The following is a 23,241-nucleotide window of genomic DNA, read 5'->3' on the forward strand; positions in this document are numbered from 1 at the left end:
GTGTTGCTGTCTTCTCTCTGAAAGGTTTAAAATGTGTTTTTACTTTTGTTGTGGAACTAATATGCTTCCCCAATTAACATAAATGGCACAATATCTATTCTGTTTGGCAATGTCTCTTTCAGTGCACGGGGGACACAGAGACAACCTGTGCCTGCTGATTAGTGGGGGAGGGAGGCAGAGTGAGGGCAGCTGGCTTCTTCCAACTGTATTTTCCACTCCATGCATCCGATGAAGTAGGTTTTAGCCCATGAAAGCTTATGCCCAAATAAACGTCTCTAAGGTGCCACAAGTACTCCTGTTCTTTTTGCTTTTTGCTGATACACGGCTACCACGCTGAAACTTGAGCATACTCAGTCCGTGTGAGCATGCTCAGTACAAGTCAAACAGCAAATCAGGAGGGGGGCCTGTGATCCCGCATGTTCTCCCCCTCTTCCTTCTCCCCTCCCCCCATGCATCACCTCTGTGAGGACACGTGTTGGGTCTTCCAACACAATGTTAACTACAATAGTATTAACAGAATGAGCTACTGTTGTTGTTGTGGTATTTTTATCAGACTTGTGTAAAGCTTTTTGAGTCTCCATAAAGTATTTGAGATCTCAGACTGGGCAAGAGATGCGTATTTGGTCAAAACACAAATGCCCTTCTGAAATGAAATTTTTGAAGAGCCATTTCTCCTTTACTTATCGGCCAAGACGGGACTTCACATTTCTTCTTTTCCTGGGCTAACCACCTAACTCAGCACTGCTGGGCTGGCTAGGGTGTGCATATGCTGTCTACTATTGGAAAGACAGAACTCTGAATTCAGAACTTGGCAGGTAAGGGAGGGAGAAACGGATTTCAATCGTACCTTGTTTCTAAGTGTAATCTCATATTAATGTTTAAGTCTATAAATATATTCTGATTGGTTTAAAATCCCTTATTAGCATTCTTAATGTTTTGGAACTAATGCTTTGCCGTGTCCCTTGAAGTGAATAAACACTTCAGCTCAATGGCTTTCGTGGTGAAGTGTCACTGTTCTTTTCTGTATCCAAACAATCCTGAACAGAAACTTTTTAAATTCTGTATAACAAAAACTTAATCCCATTTTAAAGATCTTTCCTCATTTCTGCTGTCTCTGCTAGAGGTATACTTGAGTCTGGGTCAAAGTAAATAATGCCTTAAGGTCCATTATCAATAGACATTCTTTTCTCTCTTCTCTTTGCTTGAGAATGTGTATTAAAAGGGAAATAAGTAATTGCCTTTTTAGGAGGAAGTAAAAGCAAGACCATATTTTTTTTGTCCTCGGGTTTCAGAGAAATTACATTTGGGAAGAGAGAGGGAATTCTCCAGCGTGAGAAACCCCAAAGCACGGTTAATGTTAATGACAGTCCTGAAATCCCACTACCTTGTAGTCCTCTTCTGAGTGTTTCGTTTACGGATTGAGGTACTGAGATTTGAGAGGAAGCACATCTACAGCACATTCTAGGGCTTTCCAAAGGAAAGGAAAAGGGGAGGGAGTTTCATTGGAGGAAGGCAGTGAAGGAAAGGAGAGATGAATCAAGGTCTACAGACTAACCTCCCAAGTTTTCATTCCCTCGACTGTTCAATTCTGCAGAGGTGCTAGTAACTCTCTGGGGGGATTAGTATCTCCAGCTATTGTAAAGGAAACTGGCAAGATAAAGGTTAGCACACAATAGACAAATGGCAGTGCAAACCTGCTACGTCTACACTACCACTTATGTCGGCAAAATTTATGTTGCTATGCTGTGTGAATATTCCACCCCCCGAGCAGCATAAGTGATGATGTGCACTGCATGCACTTCTCCCGCAGACATAGCTACTGCTGCTCATTGGGGGTGGTTTAATTATGTCAACTGGAGAGCTCTCTCCCATTGGCATAGCAGCAAAGCTCGTATAGTCGTTCTGTCAGCTCTCTAGTGTAGACATAGCCTTAGTGACCCCACACAGAAACCTAAACAGACCAGTAAACTGTTGCCTTACAGAGAGATGAGCCCTTTCCCCATGTTTTAGGGGTAGGGGACAAAGGATATGGTTTTATGTCTAGGGACCACAATCTAGAGTTAATGTTTTGAGATGCTTTCTAATATAAAATTTGAAATTGATGAGAAGCAGGTTCTCATTTACGGGCTTCTGTTCTTTGGAATGGCATTTTGTTTAAAGAGATTTTTTAGAAGTAACATTTTTATGTACATTTTAAATTGGCGTCATAGTCTGAGTTGTTTTCCAATTTTTTTTATTGGACCAACTTCTGTTGGTGGAGGGGACAAGCTTTTGAGCTTCACAGAGCTCTTTCTCAGCTCTGGAGAAGATGACAAGGTGAGACAGATTGTTAAGCATTAAGGGGTCACATGTTTGTAGAAGACTAATTAAAATAAAGTCCTGGCCATAAAATGAGCCATAAAAGCAGTGTCGTTGTTAAGCCCATGATTTTTAATGTCCAGCATAGATATTAATTTAATTTCCCAGGCTTGTCTTCTGAAGATGTCATGTAGGTTTCCTTTTGAAGATGAGGATTGAGAGGTCAGATATATGGTGTACCACATCCAGTGCATCAAATGCTCCAACAACTATGTGGGTGAAACCAGATAATCACTATGCTTTCAAAAGAACTCATACAGCAAAATGATAAAAGGCAAAAACACCCTATCACCCATGGACTAATACTTTTCACAAAGTGATCACTCCATATCTGACCTCTCAGTCCTTGAAAGCTTGTCCCTTCCATCAACAGAAGTTGGTCCAGTAAAAGATATTACCTCGCCCACATTGGCAACATTGTCGTTGTAGACATAATCAGAGGATGTTTTGAAGGCCAAGACTATAACAGGGTTCAGAAAAGAACTAGATAAATTCGGGGATCCATCAATGGCTATTAGCCAGGATGGGCAGGGATGGTGTCTGTTTGCCAGAAGCTGGGAATGGGCAACAGGGGATGGATCACTTGATGATTGCCTGTTCTGTTCATTCCCTCTGGGGCACCTGGCATTGGCCACTGTCGGAAGACAGGATACTTTGTTAGATGGACTTTTGGTCTGACCCCGTATGGCCATTCTTATGTTCTTACACTTACAGCGGCACAGCTGTACTGTTGCAACTGCGTTGCTGTAAGGGCTCCTATGTAGCTGCTCTATGCCAGTGGGAGAAATCTCTGGCATAGAGAATCTCTCCCACTGGCATAATTAAACCACCTCCAATGAGTGGTGGTAGCTATGTCAGTGGGAGATGCTGAAATAGCTACCGGTGCTTTTTTCACACCCCTGACGAACAGAAGTTTTGCTGACAAAAGTGCTGGTATAGACACAGCCTTTGTGTCTCTCATATCCTGGGACCAACAGGGCTACAACACTGCAAACTAACAGCTCTAGTGTTCTTTGATCCAGCATTCTCATTCTCTCTCTCTCTCTCTCTCTCTCTCCATTTTTGGTGTGTGCCTCTGATTTCATTTTTTCCTGCATAGTTGTGAAAGGAGAAATTGAAGTACATTTTAAATCTTTTATGGATTTGGAGCCTTCCTATTTTTAATAAAGGCCTTGAAATGACTCTGCAAGCTGAGTCACACCTCAATGCTCGTGTTAAAGGTTGGCTTGCAATAGGTATACGCTACATTTTTCTGCAGTTTGCAAATATGTGTATCTGGCATCTGTATGAGGCTTCTCTTTTGTGCATAAAATCAAAAGATAAAGATATATAATGAAAACTGTTAGTGACCAATTAAGCAAAATCTTGTTTATTCTCAGGTGTACGTGGCTGCTTTTGCAGTATCTGCATATGCATCCAGTTACTACAGGGCTGGGAGTAAGCCATTTAATCCGGTGCTTGGAGAAACCTATGAATGTGTCCGGGAAGATAAGGGCTTCCAATTTTTTTCAGAACAGGTACTGTATATTGTGCCTTTAACTGTCCCACTATTCCCTTAACAGACTGTTTAATTCTGTGTGCATGGCAGCAGTCCTCTGAGGCTCCCCTCAGAATGTGGGCATAAATCATATATAGCATCTTCAGAAGACATTGTAGAATTATAAACTATAGAGAGCACTTCACTATCTGCTAAAATGTGTCCACCTGTGGGGTGGAACATGGTGGCAGCCATTATAGAAGTGCTAACATTACACACCAGTTTATGGCCAGGAAGCAAAGAATAACAGCTTATCTACTTGAAGTAATAGAAGAACTTCCCTAGGAAAAATCCAGCTGCCTATATTGAAAACTGACCTGGACTAGGCCATATACAGCTAGGCAATGAGAGTATTTCTGCAAATAATCTCCAGACAGGAAAATGACTAAAGTATAGGAAGTATAATACCAGGTTGAAAACTGGGCATTATCAAAGGCAGGTGGGGTTATTAAAGCACTAAATTAAAAGGGGAGGAGGGGATTTGGTTACTATGGTATTCACTGAAGTAACAGGTTAAAAACTGTTTCAGCTCATCGAGATGTGATTAAAAAGGCTTGGGGCAAAGTTGTGCATATTGTAGGACTTTGGTCATGGGTAACCCTAAATTACAATCCATTACGAAACAAGTTTTTTCTTAAACTGTAAAGGCAGAACGTGGAACACTATCTTAAACGGACGATAAAAAAAAGTGCTATGTAATCTTAACCTAGCCCCAGGAAATGAGTCACAGACATTACTGAGATGGAAATATGGGAATGGGTAGGGCAAGTATCAGATTTAAAATTCCATTCGTGTTCCTGGTTCTCCAGTTTTATGGTGATGAAACCCGCTGATTTGTGGAAATTGCACTGGCATAAAACCAGCCTAGAGTAATGAAGCGGTGAATCAGGCCCACTGTTGCAATGTCACAGTAATTTGAGTTAATGTGGAAGGATTCGCCCTGCTACCATGTATAAAGCATAGGGTTGTCGTTGTCCTGGAGCCTCCAGGAATTAAAGATGGTCATGTGATGAAACCTCCAGGAATACATCCAACCAAAATTGGCAATCCTAATAAAGCAAGTAATAAAAACACTAACTGCTTGTTCTAACTTGGTAGGAATCTAAGAACCATCATGGAGGCTTTATCTGACAGAAACACTCCACTATGTGCAGTATGTTAAATATAAATGAGAGGTAATACAGTGAATTTACTGGCAAGAGAGTGAGGGAGCAGTTGGCAGGTACAGAGAAGTACAGGAAGAACAAAACATGCAGCAAGCAGGGCAGCCAACTTCTTGTCCGATCTATTTAGATTGAAAGTTCTTTGGGGCAGGGATTGTTGCTTACCATGTGTCTGCCAGCACCTGGTTGTGGCCTCTAGGTGTTACTAGAATACAGATAATAAATGAGGATAATTCTGCTCTGTAACCAGTGTAAATATTTAACCCCATAGAGGGGCTAAAAACTAGGGGGAATGCAGTGCCATCTGAGAAGGAGACTATCACCCAGTGTGGGTTAGGACAGTGCTAAAGGTTAGCTGTGTATGAGACTCACCACAATAGGGTATTCAGTAAGGACCTGAATGCCTTTATAGAAAAAACAGAGAAGGATTTAATAAGGAATAAGAGAAATTATAACAGCGGAGAAAATAAATTGCATTATTTACATGTCCAGCTAAAACAGAAATGTGACTCCAAGTAGCATGCATTTACTCTTGACAGAAAATACATTTCTTTGTCTTATTCCTGTTACTTGTCTGGCATTGAATGTCTGTGTCATTTAGCACAGTTCCTACTCACATCTACTGAGAAATGAATGTGATGGCTGCTGCTTCTACTCTGTGTGGTTGCTTTACCACACTCCTCTCTTTCATGCTCTGCTACGTCACTTCCCCACCACCACCCAACCCCGGCTGTGTTATTTGGCGGTTGCCCTAATACAGGTCTACGCAACTGCACAAGCCCAATACTGAGGAAATGCTGTGGTTGAGGTTTTATGCTAGGAAGAACAAGTGCAGAAGGCTGTTTATTATAGCAGTTATTGTTAGGAGATGGGGTTATGTGGTCTAATTTTTCCGGAGGTCCTGAGCAGCACCAGTTTCCGTGGAAGTTAATGGGATTTTTGGGTATCTGCACCTTTGAAAATGGGGCCAACTTTCCCCTTACTCTGCTTACACCAGAGGTGAACTTGATCCTTTGTTTCCGCACATCTGTTTGTGGCTACTGGTAATACATTCTTGGGTCCTCAGGCCATATGTAATTACCACATTAGTGACCCTGTGCAACATATGCAGTTAATAGTTCACCCAACCCACAAATGTCACGGGTCTTTTCTTTTTAATATTTGCTTGAGATCCCTCTTCTCACAACCCTTTGTAATCATCAGTGCTTATTGGTTAATTTTACTAGCTCCCCTAGAGGACAAAATTATGAAAGGAAAATGAGGCATTTAAGCAGATTCAAATGAACTTGTAAATGTTAATGCATTTTTTTCCCCTTCTTCCAATTAGGTCAGTCATCACCCACCAATATCTGCATGTCATGCTGAATCTGTGAATTTTGCTTTTTGGCAAGGTAATTCTTTAGTTTTTAATTTACTGCTGTCATTTTCATAGTAGCTTCATTTATGTTTAACATTAGACATCCAGAAGATCAAGAAAGACAGGCTTCCCCGACTGTTAAGTAATATTAGAACTGCTCTAGGCAATTTCAGCCCCTAGACTGTGACAAGCTTTTTATAGCGTTTGTGTAATCATTCCTGAACAAGAACGAATGATATTTTACCAGTACAAACATCTGCATTTCTAAAACAATCTGGAAATGTTGTTCTGTAGCTTAAATAAAGCATTGGGAAAAGTTGCATCTCAAGTTTTAAAAAAAATTAAAAACATGATTAGAACTAGAAACTAGGGGCTAGACCCTTGGCCTGGTCTGATTCATTTGCAGGACTTACCACATTTTAATTCCACTCTTCTCCCCGCCATGCCCAAGAAATTTGTCCAAGACAATGGAGAAACCTATGTACCATTTTTTTAAAACTGAGACCATAAGGGGAGAAGGAAATCATTACAACCTGGCAGGTGTTTGTGTGGTTTGACTCCTTGGCTCCTGTCATGGCATTCCTAGATGGTCATAATGGTCTCTTCTGACCTTAAAGTCTGAGTCTATGAATATACTTCATAGTGTAAGAAATAGGGTAGATGGGACCTAACCACGTCCCCGTAACTGAGTTAAAGCCTTTGAACGTGAGAGGTTTGACAATGCATGGCTTATCTGGGCTACAACTTTTAACTCTGTTTTTTTAATTGTGTTGCCTGACTTCAGTGTAGTTATTACACCCATGCCCATATTTAAAATAATTGGGGCTTTTACTAGTTTGGGTTTGATCATTCAACATATTCCTCTGCCTTGCAAATAAATACAAAACAAGAGTCCTTTATTCTTGACCTGAAATAGCTAATGGTTAAAAGTTCAGGCAAAAGAGACCAGACAATGTACAGGGAAGACTGGATAGTATCATGGCAAGGCAGAAACTGTCTAATAAAACTGAAGACACTGATACAAGTGGCTGGCTGTGTTTTTGTTAAATACCATCTCTGGCTATGATAACATCTTGCATTGTGAGAACAAAATGCTCCTCCAGAAAGAATCTGGCCTTGTAACTGAAAATCTAAACAAATTTATTTTAGCATGAGCTTTCGTGAGCTAAAGCTCACTTCTTCGGAAGTGAGCTTTAGCTCACGAAAGCTCATGCTAAAATAAATTTGTTAGTCTTTAAGGTGCCACAAGTACTCCTGTTTTTTTTGCAGATACAGACTAACACGGCTGCTACTCTGAAACCTGAAAATCTAAAGTTTCCTTTTAGGTGCCTGAAAAGACAAAACCAGGGCACATGTAGTTCATTAAAAAGTGGTCGGATGAGCTGTTAGAGAACTCTGACAACACTTTGACTTTTGCTAGGAGAATGCAGGGGCTAAGGCTGCCACCTCTTCCCACAGGACAGTCCTCATCATGTGTGGAACTCTAAACATCAAGAAATTTAATTTTAAAGCAGCTAGTGTGTGAGGAAAGTTCTTTGTATGGTGTGAATGTTTCCCAATCCCATATCCTCCTTTGCTAAAAGGAGGGAACTTCGGTCTAGTCCAGGGTTTGCTGAGCCTGGCAAGGCTGTCAGGATGAAGTATTTCAGGCTTTCTAAATTTAAGAGGCTCCTTTCCTCCCAAGAAAGCGGTGGTTCCTGGGATTTGGTCATTTGTGTGTTTAAAGGAACTGGATGCTGAGTGACAGTTTTTGTGGGGGGTCTTCTGAAGACTATTCCTCTTTCTGCTCCTCTGTCCCCACCCAGCCTTCCCTTGCCTTTTCTATTGTAACTCTGTCCTCTAAGCTGGCTCTGACACGTGTTTCTCCTTAATGACATCACTAAAACTTTTTATGAGGCAAGAGTGGGTTCTGATCATGCTTTGTATTCTGGGAACCATTTTTTCCCCTTTATGAAACTGAAACTTTTGGTTACCTATTCCACTGTCACATGTTAAGGAGACCTTTGATATCTGCTGGTCTTTGGTTGAATCTGGAGCTCTCTATTCTTCTAAAGTGCCTACCATTGCAGTATCTGTGCCTTGACTACCATAGGTATAGCTTCCAGTTAACTCCTCATTTGGTACAAATGTTATCCAAACTTTCTGGATTCTCATGCTACATTTTTTTCTTGAGATTTTCCAATATACTGGTCTTTAAATGTGACAGGGTTCCCAGGGTGCAACCTAGATTGGTCGAAAACAGACCCTGGCAGCTCTGGTCACCACTGCTGACTGGGCCATTAAAAGTCCGGTCGGCGGGGCAGCAAGGCTAAGACAGGCTCCCTGGCTCTGTGCAGCTCCCGGAAGCGACCTGGGAAGCTCTGCATGCTACGCCCGCCCCGAGCACCGCCTCCGCAGCTCCCATTGGCTGAGAACCGCGGCCAATCGGAGCTGCAGGGGCGGGCATTGCACAGCACGTAGAGCTGCCTGTCTGCACTTCTGCCTAGGGGCCGAACATGGCAGCCGCTTCTGGGAGCAGCACGGAGCCAGGGCAGGCAGGCTGCCTTAGCCCCGGTGCACCGCCGACTGGGAGCTGCCTGAGGTAAGCGCCATGTGGCTGGAGCCTGAACCCTCTCCTACACCCCAACCCTCTGCCCCAGTCTGAGCCCCCTGCACCCTAACTCCCTCCCAGAGCCCACATCCCAAACCCCCATGCCCCAGGTCGGAAGCCCCTCCTGCACCCTAACTCCCTGCCGGAGCCTGCACCCTGAACCTCCTCCCGCATCCCAAGCCCCTGCACCAGCCCAGTGAAAGTGTGTGAGGGTGGGGGCGGGGCCTCAGGGCATGGGGCAGGGCAAGAGTGTTTGGTTTTGTGCAATTAGAAAGTTGGGAACCCTAGGCCATCCCTCTTTCTGTGATGCTGTTGCCAAGCTACAAACCTTTGACAGGTGTTGCACTTACACACACATCCACAGGCAGGGACACACCAAACGGAGTTATAGGAATGATCTCCCAGCCACTCATGAACCAACAACAGAGAGGCTCTAGCCAATTCCCCCCCAGCTCTCCAGCCTTGCACCCCAGAACTGCACCATCTTGCACTGGGTCAGAAGCCATATCTTTGTGTGTTTCACAAGTCAGTCTCCTTGAAATATGAGCTTTGCTTTTGGAGATGGCCTTGTTCTAATAAAATATTGAGTGTGAATGAAGTATACGTTATCTAGGAATTGTTCATTCAAATACCATTCATTTGAACAAAATCTCATAAAGAATATTTTCATTTTCTTCTACTTCTGGCTTTGACTTTCTGGTTGAAATATTAGACATGCATCCCTTGGAAAAATGCAAAACTATATGGAGCTTTGCAGGTCAATAGCTCAAGCTTTGGTTAGTATCTCAAACACTTTATTACATCAGGCTTTTTCAAAATAATTCCGCTCAGAAATAGTTTTATTGACCTGTGTTTACTGCTAAATGTGTCCATGTTTTTCTGTTTCAGATGTGAGATGGAAAAACAAATTCTGGGGAAAGTCCATGGAAATCGTTCCAGTTGGTACAACACATGTAACTCTGCCAGCGTAAGTGCTGCATCAACACAGACAAAGCAGGGCTGCATTTACAAAATAGAATCCCAACTACAGTATGGTAGTATACCTTTCAGAGCCTTTGCTATTGGTAAAGTCTAAAATCCTTTAGCAGCTCTTCTGTCCATACACAGTTAGAATTGTTTAACAAATACTTAGTGAGAAAATTAATTTATCCTTTTTTTTTTTTTTAAGGGAAGGCTGCAGGCTTTGTACTTGTAGTATATGAGGGTCATGGGCTCTTTTTTTTTCTTTGGCTATGTTAACTGCCCTTAATAATGAGAGAGCTCCTTGGGTCAGGGACTCTGTTCTGTGTTTTCTACAGTGCCTAACACACTGATCCTGGACCCTACTGCAATATAAATTATTATTATTATTAATAATAAATAGCAAAAGCAGCATATTCTTGTGTGTGAAATCAACAGCTAATGTGATGACTTACACAGCTTCAGTGCTTAATAAATATCCTTTGATTAGAAAGAAAAGAAATAGACAAGGTGTTCCTGTGCTGCTGTGGCACTGAGTACTCATTTACTAGATCAAAAGATTAAAACACCGTGCTAGAATCTGGCCTATTTCAATCTTTTGTTGCATGACACGGGTCTAAAGTTTTGAGCAGTGTTCCATTTAAACCTGCTATTTTCCTAAACAATAAAATTGAATTAACCTGCCATTTAAAAGCTCTGGCTAGACAGACAAAGCTTGAACATATATACAGATTAAACAAAATATGTATTTATTAGCTGGCAATGCAAACACTACATCAAGTTCCTGTCTAGGCTCAGGGGGTGGTAAAGTAAGAAGAGTAGGTTTATCTTGAAGAGATGATTGAGTCCACGTTTATTCGTTTATTCCTGTTAAGTTGACTCTGCACTGTGTGGTACATAAAGAAGAGTATACATAGATCTGTGAAATACAACCCACAAAAGTAAAGCCTAAAATCATTCTCACAAATTGTTCTTCATAACCTGAATTCATAAGCAAAATGATGTTGCTCCCTATCCTGATTCCATGTAGTTTGCTTTGGTTGGTTGGTTTGTGCCAAACAGCCCCAGTGAAGGGTTATTTGAGTGGCTGCCGCCTCCTTTCTTCTCATTGTAATTTAAAAGGTATCCTTGATACTGAAATGTCCTTTAACTTTGCTGCCCCTGCTGGTCTGTTTGTCCCCTGTTCTGCTGAGTTGGCACCTTTTGGAAGCAGTGACTCTTTTCTGAGTCCCAGAATTACTGACTCAGTAGCGCACAGGACTCTTAAGACCTAGAGAAAGAAAATCTTAGCCTGAAGAATTATTTTAAAGGTGAGAGAGAATAGAGGAGGAGTTGAAAAAACCGGGGCAAAAAGGAAGGAATTGATCCCCCAAGCACCATTCCCACTTTCCTGGTTTCTATAGAAGCAGCAATAGCCATTTTTCTATCTGGCATAAGATAGACTTAAAGGTGGGGTTCCTTGCCCCAACACTATTCCTTGAGAAATATTCACAAGTGTACTCCTACCAACTTTCTCTCTCCACCCTGCCTCTGTGTACTTTCTTTCCTCTTCGTCTCTTCTTTGTCTTTTGATGTCCTAGATTTCCTTGGCAACACAACTTGTAAAATCTGTGAACATAATTTATACATCACTGTAAATGTTCATGATGCTGCCCAACTGGCACACTGTGCCATCCTCTTCATTATTTTGCCGCGTGGGTCCCTGTCCCAAAAACTTCTATTTTAAAGACCATCCTGAATAATGTCATGTAAAGCAAACTCATGACCATGCATCACTGTCACTGAAATGATTAATGGAACAGGTGGGTTTATAGAGAGATTTGGAGGAAAGGGAAGGAGTTTGGGCAAACGTTAGATAAGGAAGCATAGTGTAATGGTTAAAGCACAGGATTGGGAATCAAGATAACTGGGTAATATTCCTAGTTCTCTCCACTTTGAGTGATTTGGGGAAAGTCACTTAAAATGCATTTCTAGTCTGAAAAGCGATTGCATAAAATGGTATTCTGGAGTTCCAGGTTTATGGAGTCTCAATGATATCTCAAATTTGCTCAGTTCAGAATTTTAAAAATATTTTTACCAAACTACCACAACTGTAAACTCAGCCTGGTATCTGAGAGCCCAAGTGGGGTTAAGTCTTCACTGATGCTATTGAGATCATGATATGGCCCTCAGATACTTTATTACCAGCGATGATGCTGGTACGTGAGAGAACAAGATAATCCAGTTTGACTTTCAGATCTCGGGTTGTGTTTGCAGATCTGGAATAAGTTTATATCTTAATTGGAACTTTCAAATTCTTTGCAAATATTGACTAAAACTGAAAATCTGTTCTACAGATACAGGTATGTCAACTCTTTTCTCCACTCCTTGATTATTAGCGTACTAGCTTGTTGTAATGAATGGAGTACATGAAGGTTTGCGTACACTGGATTGGATAAAGATATGACATTCTATAGTATTAGAAGGCTGTGATTCGCCTCACATTTTTTAGGGTAAATAGAGAGGGTAATGGTGTTCCATTCCACAGAGAGATAAGGTAAATAAATTGGACTTTCTGCCTCATAGTAGAATCATGGGTATGGAAATGGTGATGTTTCCGGACTGTACATGGAGAATAAGGGATGATGTATCGTGGTCTCTTGTCCATAGTGGAAAGTCTGAATTGGGGAGGGAGAAATCTGTAGATGAAGGCTAAGAGGCAAGATATCAGTGGTTTTGGGCTGGTGAACTAGAAGGTGGTCTGTGGGCCCTGTGCAGTTTGCAGGTAATGATCCCAATGAAAATGGTATTCAGTGGCGTTGGTTGCAGGAAGGTTTCTATAGGTTGAAGATTGGACATTCCAAAACCAACCTCAATTCTGCCAATGTGGTATTTTAAATATGCATATATATATTGGAGACCATAAGAACTGAGAGGATATTTGAACACTTATCAACCTTCCTTTAACTGTTCATTTTCAGACATTTTTAAAAACAATGCTGAGCATTTAACAATGGAGAATTTCCTTGGAATATAGATGTTAATGTTATATAATTACCTTGTTAGTTAATTTTATTTGTTAATATTTTTTCCTTTTGCTCTTGCTCTCATATGCAACTGCCTCTTCAGGAATGAAGTCTGTGTTATGCTCTTACCTAGCGCGCAAGCTGTGAGGGCCTGACTGAAAGTGCATTGAAGTCCATAGACTCCCCTTGACTTCAGCGGGCTTTGTCAGGCCCTAGATGTTGGTGAGGGACTGTGAACAGTGGACACTTAACGAAATGGGCATTTTAATGCTCCTTCCCTTAACCAATTGTTATATGCAATATGAGCACTATGTTTTTTTAACTTTGGATGAGCTAAGAGAACTATCTGAATTCAATGCTGTGGTTTACACCAGAAGTGCAAAGGTTTTTCAGGGAAATGGATTTTCTTGCTGTGTCATTGTGCTTGCTGGGGAGAGAGAGGGGAAAGGGAAAGAAGACTGATGCATTTGGAAAGACTCATTTTACATTTTTTTAATAAGAAAATTCCTCCATTAGTCATTGTTATGAGTTCATTGGTTATTTTAGGGATGGCATCATTCACCTCTTTATCTTGCTTCAAGTTTCAGAGACCATTTTGAGTGGAATAAGGTGACTTCTTGTATCCATAACATCTTAAGTGGGCAAAGATGGATTGAACACTATGGAGAGATCATCATCAAAAACCTGAATGACGACACTTGTCTCTGCAAACTGACTTTCATAAAGGTGTGACTTTCACTCACCGCAGCGTTGTTGATCATACTTTTTCTAATGAGCGCAGCTGTAAGGAGGATGCTGTATAGTAGAGTCATGTCCAGCAGGGTACTCTTGTTCCTTGGACTGCTTATGGATTACATTTTCCCTTGGATCTAATTGTAATTGACACTGGTGTTTTGGAGATTTTTGTCCATCGGGAGGAGAATAGAACTCTAAAAGAATTGCATTTCATTAGAGAGGGCCAGGCAGAAAGTAAAAGTTGCTGCTTGGTGTGAGGAGACTCCTGAGATATGGGAAGAAACCACAAGGATAAGGGAAGAGTGGGTACTTTCCAGCTGCCTCTGACTAAAGACAGGCACTAGGTATCCACTAGTGGTGACTCCCCACATGCCTCTCACTAAAGCCCTGTGTGGCAGTCTGTTCTGTTTGCTCTCAAGTTGTCTTTTACCAGCAGCTGTAGAACTGGCACTCGCAGTCCAAGGGGAGCAGTCAGTACTCTATGCCTGCCTTTTGTGTACACTGTGTACTAGCTTAGCTGAGCTGTTGTGTAAGGCTTGTGCTTCAGGAGGAGGCATGAAGTACTCCTGACCATCCAATTTAAAATTATATTAGCAGTGGATTAAAATGGCTTCTTGGAAGCCCGTGGCAACTAGAAACCCAGTGAGGCATCTAGTGACTAGGCTGGTTGCTACCTGAGAGAGACTTTTGCATATCATATTGGGATACTTACCTAAATCCTGGTTCTCCTTATCTAAGTTTCTTGGAGCAAGTGTTTGTTTCATCCCTTTTATCCACATGGTAAGTGCTGTTGCATGCATCTGCAGCAGGGGAAAATAAACTACTGTAAAACATCCTTTGAAATTTCATTTTTTTTGTTGATTTGTTCCGAGGAGTACTGTCTGTCACTTTCTAGGTAGCACTGAAATGATTTTCAAATGCTTGTTTTTAATTAAAAAATTACAAAGACATTATACAGTGTTTGGAGCTGAGATTTTAAAGTTTGAGCTGTATTGGAAATCTTAAGTATTCTACATTGTAAACTGGCTAAAAGTGGGACTGTTTACCCGAGCATCAATCTCTCTCTCTCAAATTCGTAGAAGTGAAGGAGTTTAGATAAATAGGCCATGGATCTGACCCATCTCTGGTTCTGCCTTGGGTTTTGCAAAATCAAAGTCCAATCCCTGCCTTACCTTAACTTTTCCCTTGAAAAAAAATAGAACTTTCAGAGATTTTTATAAACATTTAGAGGAGTTTTGCAAGTCAACTAGTTAAAATTACTGGGGGTTGCTTGATGTCAGTAACACTGTGTAGTGTAGATGAAAATGAATGGATGTCTCCCAGATCTTACATATAGCTATTCTTTAAGAAAAAGCATCCTCATGAGAGTCCTACACAATAACACATCTAAATGGCAAAATAGCTCATACTTCTATCTTTGCAGCAATATTGTTTCTGTTCATTTTAACTATAGGCAAAATATTGGAATCCTAATATGCATGAGATTGAAGGCAGTGTCATGGACAGAAATGGGAAAGTAGTGCATCGGCTTTTTGGGAAATGGCACGAGAATATATACTGTGGAACCCCATCTTCACCAACCTGCATATGGCGAGCAAGTTAGTAACCAGTATAATCAACACTTTCTTATGCAGAATTTAAATTTGCTTGAGAATGAATTTACCCCTATGTTCATACCTCATCTCATACTACATGTTAGGCCCAGGTTTATTATTATTGTACACAAATTGGCTGTTCTGCTTCTAATGTGTAAAACTTAAATCTGAAAAGCTAAATTGTGTAATTAGAGTTCTCAAATATTACTTTTGGTAAAGAAACTAATCATGGATTTTTATTTTTATTTTTTTTACTTTCTACTGTATTCTCCCGGTTTTGGGTCTCGATTCCACATTTGGGCAAGTGTTAGGTGTGAGGAGTTTATTTCTAAAAAATAAAAAGAATATTTTTAAGTTTCTGAAGATGTTTAATGGATGCCTGTACTTAAAAATTAAAGATGGGCCCAAAAAGTTCAGTTCTGCAATCGGATTCAAATATGAATTCCCACAAAGTTTGATGGTTTGCACCCATCTCTCTCCAAAATGGTATCAAGCTATAGTCATGCCCTTCTGCAATATGTAATTTATTCATTTTTGTTTTATTTTGACTCAGATTCCAGGAAGCTATTTGGGGTGGTGTGAGCTTTAAAGCCTTAACGTGTTAAAATAGCAGGACTTCTTAAAAAAAGATAAAAGCCTAATTTGCATTCTTTATACGTGCTTCTTTTTAGATCCCATGCCTAAAGATTATGAGCAATGTTATGGATTTACACAGTTTGCATTAGAGTTAAATGAACTGGACCCACAGAGTAGGCCATTCCTACCACCTACTGACACACGATTTAGGCCAGACCAAAGGTAACATGTTTTGCATATATATTTTTTCATACAGTATTCTTTACTCCTTATGAAGTCACTTTTTATTCCACACTTGGGCTCGTTAGAATAGACTCTTTTGTTTCCCACTTTTGCATGCACCCATGCTGCTCCACTTTCTACTAGCAGTGGTGGGAGCACTAGTGTAGATCAGATTTAAGCATTTTAACCCCTGGCTTTGAGCAGGTCTAGTTGTTATGGACCAAGATGTTCCAATGTGATTTTTTTTTGGGTGACTTCATTTGAGGGTCCTGACTTGTTTTTCAGTGGATGAGTGCTTGGCATTCTCTGAAAGTTAGGCACCTCTAAAATGTTGCCATTTGTACTCCAAAATTGAGACTTCGCCCTAAAATCTTTTGAAAAATCTTGGCTATGGTGTTAAAAATGTTGACAGCCATCAGTGCCTTGTCTGAGTTTCCAGTAGAACTGCAAAAATGGGAAATTTTAAGAGGGGGAGGGAGAGAACCTAGTGCAGACAAGGCCTTACGGAACTTGTTTTCATAGTATCATGGAAATGTAAGACTGGAAGGGACTGCAAGAGGTCATCTAGTCCGGTGGTTCTTAACCAGGAGTACGCATACTGCTGGGGGTACGCAGAAGTCTTCCAGGGTGCTGTGACACTTCTGTATTTTTATGTCTGATTTTGTAAGCAAGTAGTTTTTAAGTGAGGTGAAACTTAGGGGTACGCAAGACAAATCAGACTCCTGAAAGGGGTACAGTAGTTTGGAAAGGTTGAGAACCACTGGTCTAGTCCATCGTCCAGAGCTCAGGCAGGATTAAGTAAACCTACACCACCTTTTCACAGGTGTTTTCCTAACCTGTTCTTAAAAACCTCTAGTGATGGGGATCCCATAACCTCCTTAGGTAACCTATTCCAGAGCTTAACTACCCTTATAGTTGGAACATTTTTCCTAATACCTAACTTAAATTGTCCTTGCTGCAAACTAAGCTGATTACTGCTGCTACTCTGTGGCCATGGAGAACAGTTGATCACTATCTGCTTTAGAACAATCTTTTACATATTTGAATTATCGTGTTCCCTTTCAGTCTTCTCTTCTCTAGACTAAACATGCCCAATTTTTTCAACCTTGCCTCAGACACTGATTTCTAAACCTTTTATCATTTGTGTTACTCTCCTCTGGACTCTCACCAGTTTATTCACATCCTTCTTAAAGTATGGTGCTAAAACTGGACACAGTACCTCAGCAGAGGCCTCACGATTGATGAGTGTGTGGGGGGGGGGGGCGGAAATTACCTCCTGCATCTTAGATATGACACTCCTGGTAATAAATTCAGAATGACATTTTCCTTTTCACAACAGCATTGTTCACTCATATTCAATTTGAGAGAGGCAAGATAGGTGAGGTAATTTCTTATTGGACCAACTTCTATTGGTGAAAGGGACAAAACTTTTGAGCGTCTCAGTTTTCCTTCAGGTCTGGGAAAGGTAACCAGAGTGCCTGAGCTAAATATAAGAAGTTGAGACAGATTAAGCATAAGGGATTCACACATGCTATGGGAAACCACTTAAAATGAAGTAGGCAATTAAGGGTTTGCAGTCAGGGGTGTTATACATTTGTTGTAAGGAGCCAGTATCGGAGTCCATGATTTTTAGAGTCTAGTGGAGTTAGGAATTTAAGCTCCCAGGCTTGTCTTTTGAAGGTGTTCTCTAGGATTTCTTTGAGGATCTGACAGATCAGATACGAAGTGATTGCTTTGTGAAAAGTGTTCATCCTCAGGTGATATGGTGTTTTGTCTTTTTATCATGTTTCTGTGTGAGTTCATTCAAGAGTGTAGTGATTGTCTGGTTTCACCCACATAGTTGTCGGGGCATTTGATGCACTGGATGAGGTACACCACATGTTGTGATAAGCATGTGTAGGACCCATGGTTATTGAACAGTGTGTTGGGGAGGGGGTATTGATCATCATTAAGGCTACGATTTAGTCATGGGTATTTTTAGTAAAAGTCACGGACAATAACCAAAAAGTCACGGCCAGTGACCCGTCCATGATTTTTACTAAAAATACCCCTAACTAAATTTTAGGTGCTATGAGGTGGGGGTGTTTCTCCAGTGGATGCTGGGGGATGGCCCGTGAACCCGCTGGCACTCCTCCAGGCTTGGGGGGTGGCCCATGGCCCTGCTGCCGCTCCTCCGGGACAGCACCTGGGACCAGTTGCCTGGGGCCGCTGGAGCAGCAGCTGGTACAGCGAGCTGTTCCAGGTGCTCAGGCGGCTCTGGGGTCAGCCGCTGCAGCTGCGGAAGTCACGGAGGTCCCAGAAAGTCACTGAATCTGTGACTTCCTAGACCTCCATGAAAGACTCGTAGCCTTAATTATCATAGCAGTGGAGATATGTCTGCAGGTTTTGTCTCTATTGTTCTGGCAGGATCGAGTGCCACTCTGAGTTTGTGTCCTGGCCTGTTAGGAGCTTGCTTCTGATGCTGAGCTTGGTAAGATTTGGTTTGAAGAACAGAAGAGAGGATTCAGGAAAGGTTTCCTCAGTATGTGGTCCCCATCAAATATGGATTATAATTGTGTGACACCACCTCACACTGGAACCCCTGTGTGGTAGGTGACAACTAGGGCTGTGCTGTTAGTGAGGTTTTTTTCCCTGTATTGAAGCAGGTGTTCCTAGGGTATTTGGGTGGCCCATTCCATGATGCGATTTACTTCTCTAGCAGAGTGTCCTTGTTTGGGGAAAGCAGTTTTAAGTATGTTTAGGTGTGTATCCTGGACTTTCTCTCTGGAACATATTCTGTGGTATCTGGCTGTAGAAACCAATTTCTTGATATAGTAGGATCTGTGGAGGTAAGTGTGGTGATCAATGGGTTTCTTGTATATAGTTGTTTGTAGGGTGCTGTTGTTGAAGATGATGCTGGTGTGGGAATGTTCTAGAGAGTGTTTGATGGACGGGTGGTGATTGTTGAAGATGTAGTGGAAATCCATATTCAATTTGTGAGCAACTATAACACCCGGATCCTTTTCCGCAATACTGCTGCCTACCCATTTATTTCACTTTTTTATTTGTGCATTGGATTTTTCCTCCCTAACTATGGTCCTTTGCACTTGTCTTTACTGAATGTAATCTAAATTCTAATCCTGTCCTCCAAAGTGTTTGCAACCCCTCCCAGTTTGCTGCATCACTTTCCTTTTGTGTGAATGAAAAATCTTGCTTTACCGAATTAATTGTTCACAATAGCTGAACTACAAACTGCATGATTTTAGAATTCAGATTCTGAAACTTTAAGTCAATGGGAGGGCATCGCAAAAACAAAGTAGAAGCACCAATAATCTTTGGCTCTTATATCATTGCTGTACTATAGGTTTTTAGAGGAAGGGAATATTGAAGGAGCTGAAATGCAAAAGCAGAGGATTGAACAGTTGCAGAGAGAACGGCGAAAGGTTCTAGAAGAAAACAACCTGGAGCATCAACCTAGATTTTTCAGGTATTATGTAACAAATTTCAGATACTGTAATTTAGTGAAGTTTTTGTTTCACAGCACTGGCTTTGTACCACCATGAGGCAGGGGGTGAGTATTTCCATGAGTCAACTTTTACAATCATGTTTTTTTGGAACCTGGCCATATAAACTTGCTTCAAAGTTAGATTAGTAGCCAAGGAACAAATATGCCCTTCTCCATGACATCCCTAAACTTTTTTTGTTTTGTTTTCTGGGATTACAAATACAGTCTCAGTTGGCAGCCTCCATACCGAAGCTGCAGATTGAATTTGCCTGGGGAATGAATTTGTCTTTTCATCTCTTTGAGTAAGAGTTAAGGCACACAGTTGAAGTGGAAGGATTAAGCTTGGCACCTGCTCTGTGTAAGCCCTCTGTGCATAGCCCTCCCAATGAAGTTGATAGGAATTCCATGTGCAGCAAGTTTTTCCTGGGATAGCAATCTGACACTTTACGCAAGCAATGAAGTCACTTACATCATTTGTGTTTTGTCTATATAAGGGGGGAGAGAGAAACTTTGCATTCATAACATAAAATGGCTAATGCAGGCTTTGGCGACTACAAGTTTAAAAGTGAATGTTGGAGAGGACATTGCGCTTACCTGCTGTGTCCTTGGTTCAGGGTCTAGTAAGAAGGTTGGGGCCAGATTCAGAGTAGAACTGGTATATATCTAGGCAAAAGGCCTGGGGATTCATGAGGAATTAATTCTTTGCAGTGGGGTTAGGTGTCTTACTTTCAGAGGGGGAATTTGAGAGAGAGACATAGGAACATTTACAATGTACATATAAAGAGGTGAATAAAAAAATTCCTTGTGTGTATGAGGAGTTGGGGTGAGTTACCCCAATCATCCAATATCAATAACTACTAAACTAAGGCCTTGGCTACACTTGCAAGATAGAGTGAATTAAATCAGCCCCGGGCTCCCTAACTCCTGAGGTGTCCACACTGGCAAGGCACTTAGAGCACCCGGACCCTGTGGCTGGAGTGCCCCTGGTAATCCACCTCCACAAGCAGCATAGAGTTTTCTGTGCCCTGGCTGGAGTGCTGGGGTGTCAGTGTAGATGACATGTTGCATTACTGTGCTGTGATTGGCCTCCGGAAACATCCCATAATCCCCTGAAATCAAGTGGCCACTCTGGTCATTGTTTTGAATTCGGCTGCAGGCATGCGGATATCCCCTTTCAACGCTCCGTTTCTGACAGCCCACATGCTTATCTACTCCGGGAAACAAAGCAAACCATAAGTGTGGAATGCTCCTGCTGCAGAGGGGGGTGTGTGTGTGTGTGTGTGTGTGTGTAAAGGGGAGGGGGGGGGGCTGATGTTGGGTTTCCCCCTGCTACTGTTTGAACTTAAAAGGTAGCACACCACGGTAAAAACTAGTGCTATAAGCCATTCTTGGAGTGAAGTTAAAGACTCCTCCAGATTCAGACAGTCACAATGGGGACAAAAGTAATATCCTGGATCATTTAGGAAGACCATCCTCACAAGGGTTTCCAGGAAGTTGGCTGTGGACCTGGAGGCAAGGGAGAAGCCTAGAGCCTGATTTTAAAAAGTGCTGAGCACTCACCATTCCAGCAAACGGTGGGTGCTTACCACCTCTGAAAATCAGGCAACTCAAGACCTAATGGGGGGTGGCAGCACCAAGAAACCAAAGGGCAGCAAAAGTACAAAGTTGGCTTCAGCTATACATTCAGGAAATGGCTTTAATCTTTTGACAGGAAATCCACAGATGACTCCTGGGTGAGCAATGGAACATACATGGATCTTAGAAAAGACCCTGGTTTTTCCAAAATGGACAATCCTGTTCTCTGGTGAAAGAGGACCTTAGAAGAGGCTCATCTGTATTTCTGATTTTTGTGTGTGTACTGCTTCATACATTGCGTACTTTCTAGAATAGTGCTTCATTTAGAATTTGACATATATATTTTCCTCATTTGATTTCTTTACTATTTGATTGTTACCATGATTGTCTGAATGTATAAAAAAAACTGTTTTTTATAAACTATTTAATAAAATAAACATTATTGAATGTTAATGGCTGGGCTGGGGAGGGGAGAAAAAGAAGCTTTAACACTACTTTTCCAAAGGGTAATAATGCAAGTTCAGTTTTAATGTATGCCTTATTGAATTACAAAGGAGAAAATATCAGCCTCTCCTGGCTGTGCTAAGAAACATGAATGGAAGCCATGGTTACGTGAACTTTAAGTGGGCTACCAAGGTTGGAATGAGTAGTTCAGCTGTCTCTTGCCTCAGACAGCTTTTAATTATTGAAACAAAGCGAGTCTGCTGGTGCTGGAGTCTGAGTAACCTTTTTTTATTTTTTTCTGTAGAAATTAAATAAATTCCTGTTTTTATTTGCTTGTCACTATTAAAAGAGGTAATAGTGAGCTTGTATTCATGATTCTCCTGCCTTACTTAGACAATTTTACCCTGCTACTCATAACACTAGAAGATCAGGAATCACCACCAAACCTTCTCACCAGGAAACTTCAAATTTACAGCCCCAAAAAGGTCTTGGTTAATGCTTGAGCACTGACCACATGAAAGAAGACCTTTCTCTCTTTTTTCCAGTAAGTAAAATCGACATAGAGCACGAAATCTAATGCTTCCGTAGCTGGACTTTTTATTTATCTAAAAAAAATCACAACAGGGATACTTTTTAAAAACTTAGTACATTTATTGTGTAAGAGTAACACGTTTTCTTAAATAAATTTTTGATATATTCTACCTCTTATTATAAGCAGCGTATTTAAGATCTTGTATTAAAAAAGACCATCTGCCTTATAATTACATGTATGGACTCGTTGATCTTCCTTTAACTGCTTGTTGTGTTCAGATAAATATTTAAGTGTCTTGCACTAAATTGGTTGTATCTCTTTTCTGTACTCTTTGTACATATAGGTAGTATTTTCATGCATATCAGAAGTATGTCTATCAAACTACTGCAGAAAATAGATGTATAGAAAATTACACATTTGAGTGGAGGTGGTGGGGTTTTCCCTCTTCCCTCAAAATCAAAGTAATACAGTAGCACATGTAGCAAAACAAATTCTACTCTCAAAACAATGTACATTCCTGGCCAAACTAGACCCCAAGCCTGATCCACCTCTTCTAGGTCTATTGCATGCAAACCCTGTGCGAGACTCTCTGTGGTAACAACACTGAGAGGTTTCCACTGGTTTAAATTTCCAAAATAAAAAAGAAGGTAAATTATTAGTGGAGGTTTTGAGATTGTACAAATTAAAACATGAGTGAGTCAAAACTTGTTGCTATGTTTAACCAGTTTATTACTGGTGTAAGTTACAGCTAAGGGAGATGAAGACTTGAGAGATCAACAGCTATGAAAACTTCCAATTTACTGTGTTCCGATGCGGTCTTAAAGAAAACTCTTTAAATATTGGATCTGTTTACCGCAAGTTTATTGTATCATGTATAACATTAAACAAGTGATATAAAAGTTGCATTTTAAAACTGTTCTGTGATTTCAGTTAAATATATTATTTAATTTTGCCTGGTAGTACTCTAAAACTCCACTGATTTCATAGCCACAGTTGCTATCTTAGGAGCTTAAATCTTTTTGCAAATCAGCCTTTCTCTCATTTGCACAGTGTTACTCAAGCGTCATTCTCTTGTATTTTAATCTGGCCTTTAAAGATGCAGGACACA

The 23,241-nt window shown here is 41.1% G+C and overlaps 1 protein-coding gene across 3 annotated transcripts in view; it reads left to right on the forward strand.

The window, feature by feature from the left end:
• Positions 1-23,032, forward strand: part of OSBPL3 (oxysterol binding protein like 3) — a 127,758-nt gene extending 104,726 nt beyond the window's left edge. For all 3 annotated transcript variants that reach the window (XM_045006192.1, XM_045006195.1, XM_045006194.1), the window contains 8 exons: positions 3,738-3,875; positions 6,386-6,449; positions 9,894-9,972; positions 13,552-13,696; positions 15,159-15,303; positions 15,972-16,098; positions 19,442-19,564; positions 21,294-23,032. In XM_045006192.1, coding sequence (XP_044862127.1) covers positions 3,738-3,875; positions 6,386-6,449; positions 9,894-9,972; positions 13,552-13,696; positions 15,159-15,303; positions 15,972-16,098; positions 19,442-19,564; positions 21,294-21,390 — 918 coding nt within the window. In that variant the 3' untranslated portion in view covers positions 21,391-23,032. The remainder of the gene's footprint in view (positions 1-3,737; positions 3,876-6,385; positions 6,450-9,893; positions 9,973-13,551; positions 13,697-15,158; positions 15,304-15,971; positions 16,099-19,441; positions 19,565-21,293) is intronic.
• Positions 23,033-23,241: the final 209 nt, after the last annotated feature.

The sequence above is a fragment of the Mauremys mutica genome, chromosome 2, assembly GCF_020497125.1.
Source record: "Mauremys mutica isolate MM-2020 ecotype Southern chromosome 2, ASM2049712v1, whole genome shotgun sequence".
In the NCBI taxonomy this organism is placed as follows: domain Eukaryota; kingdom Metazoa; phylum Chordata; order Testudines; family Geoemydidae; genus Mauremys; species Mauremys mutica.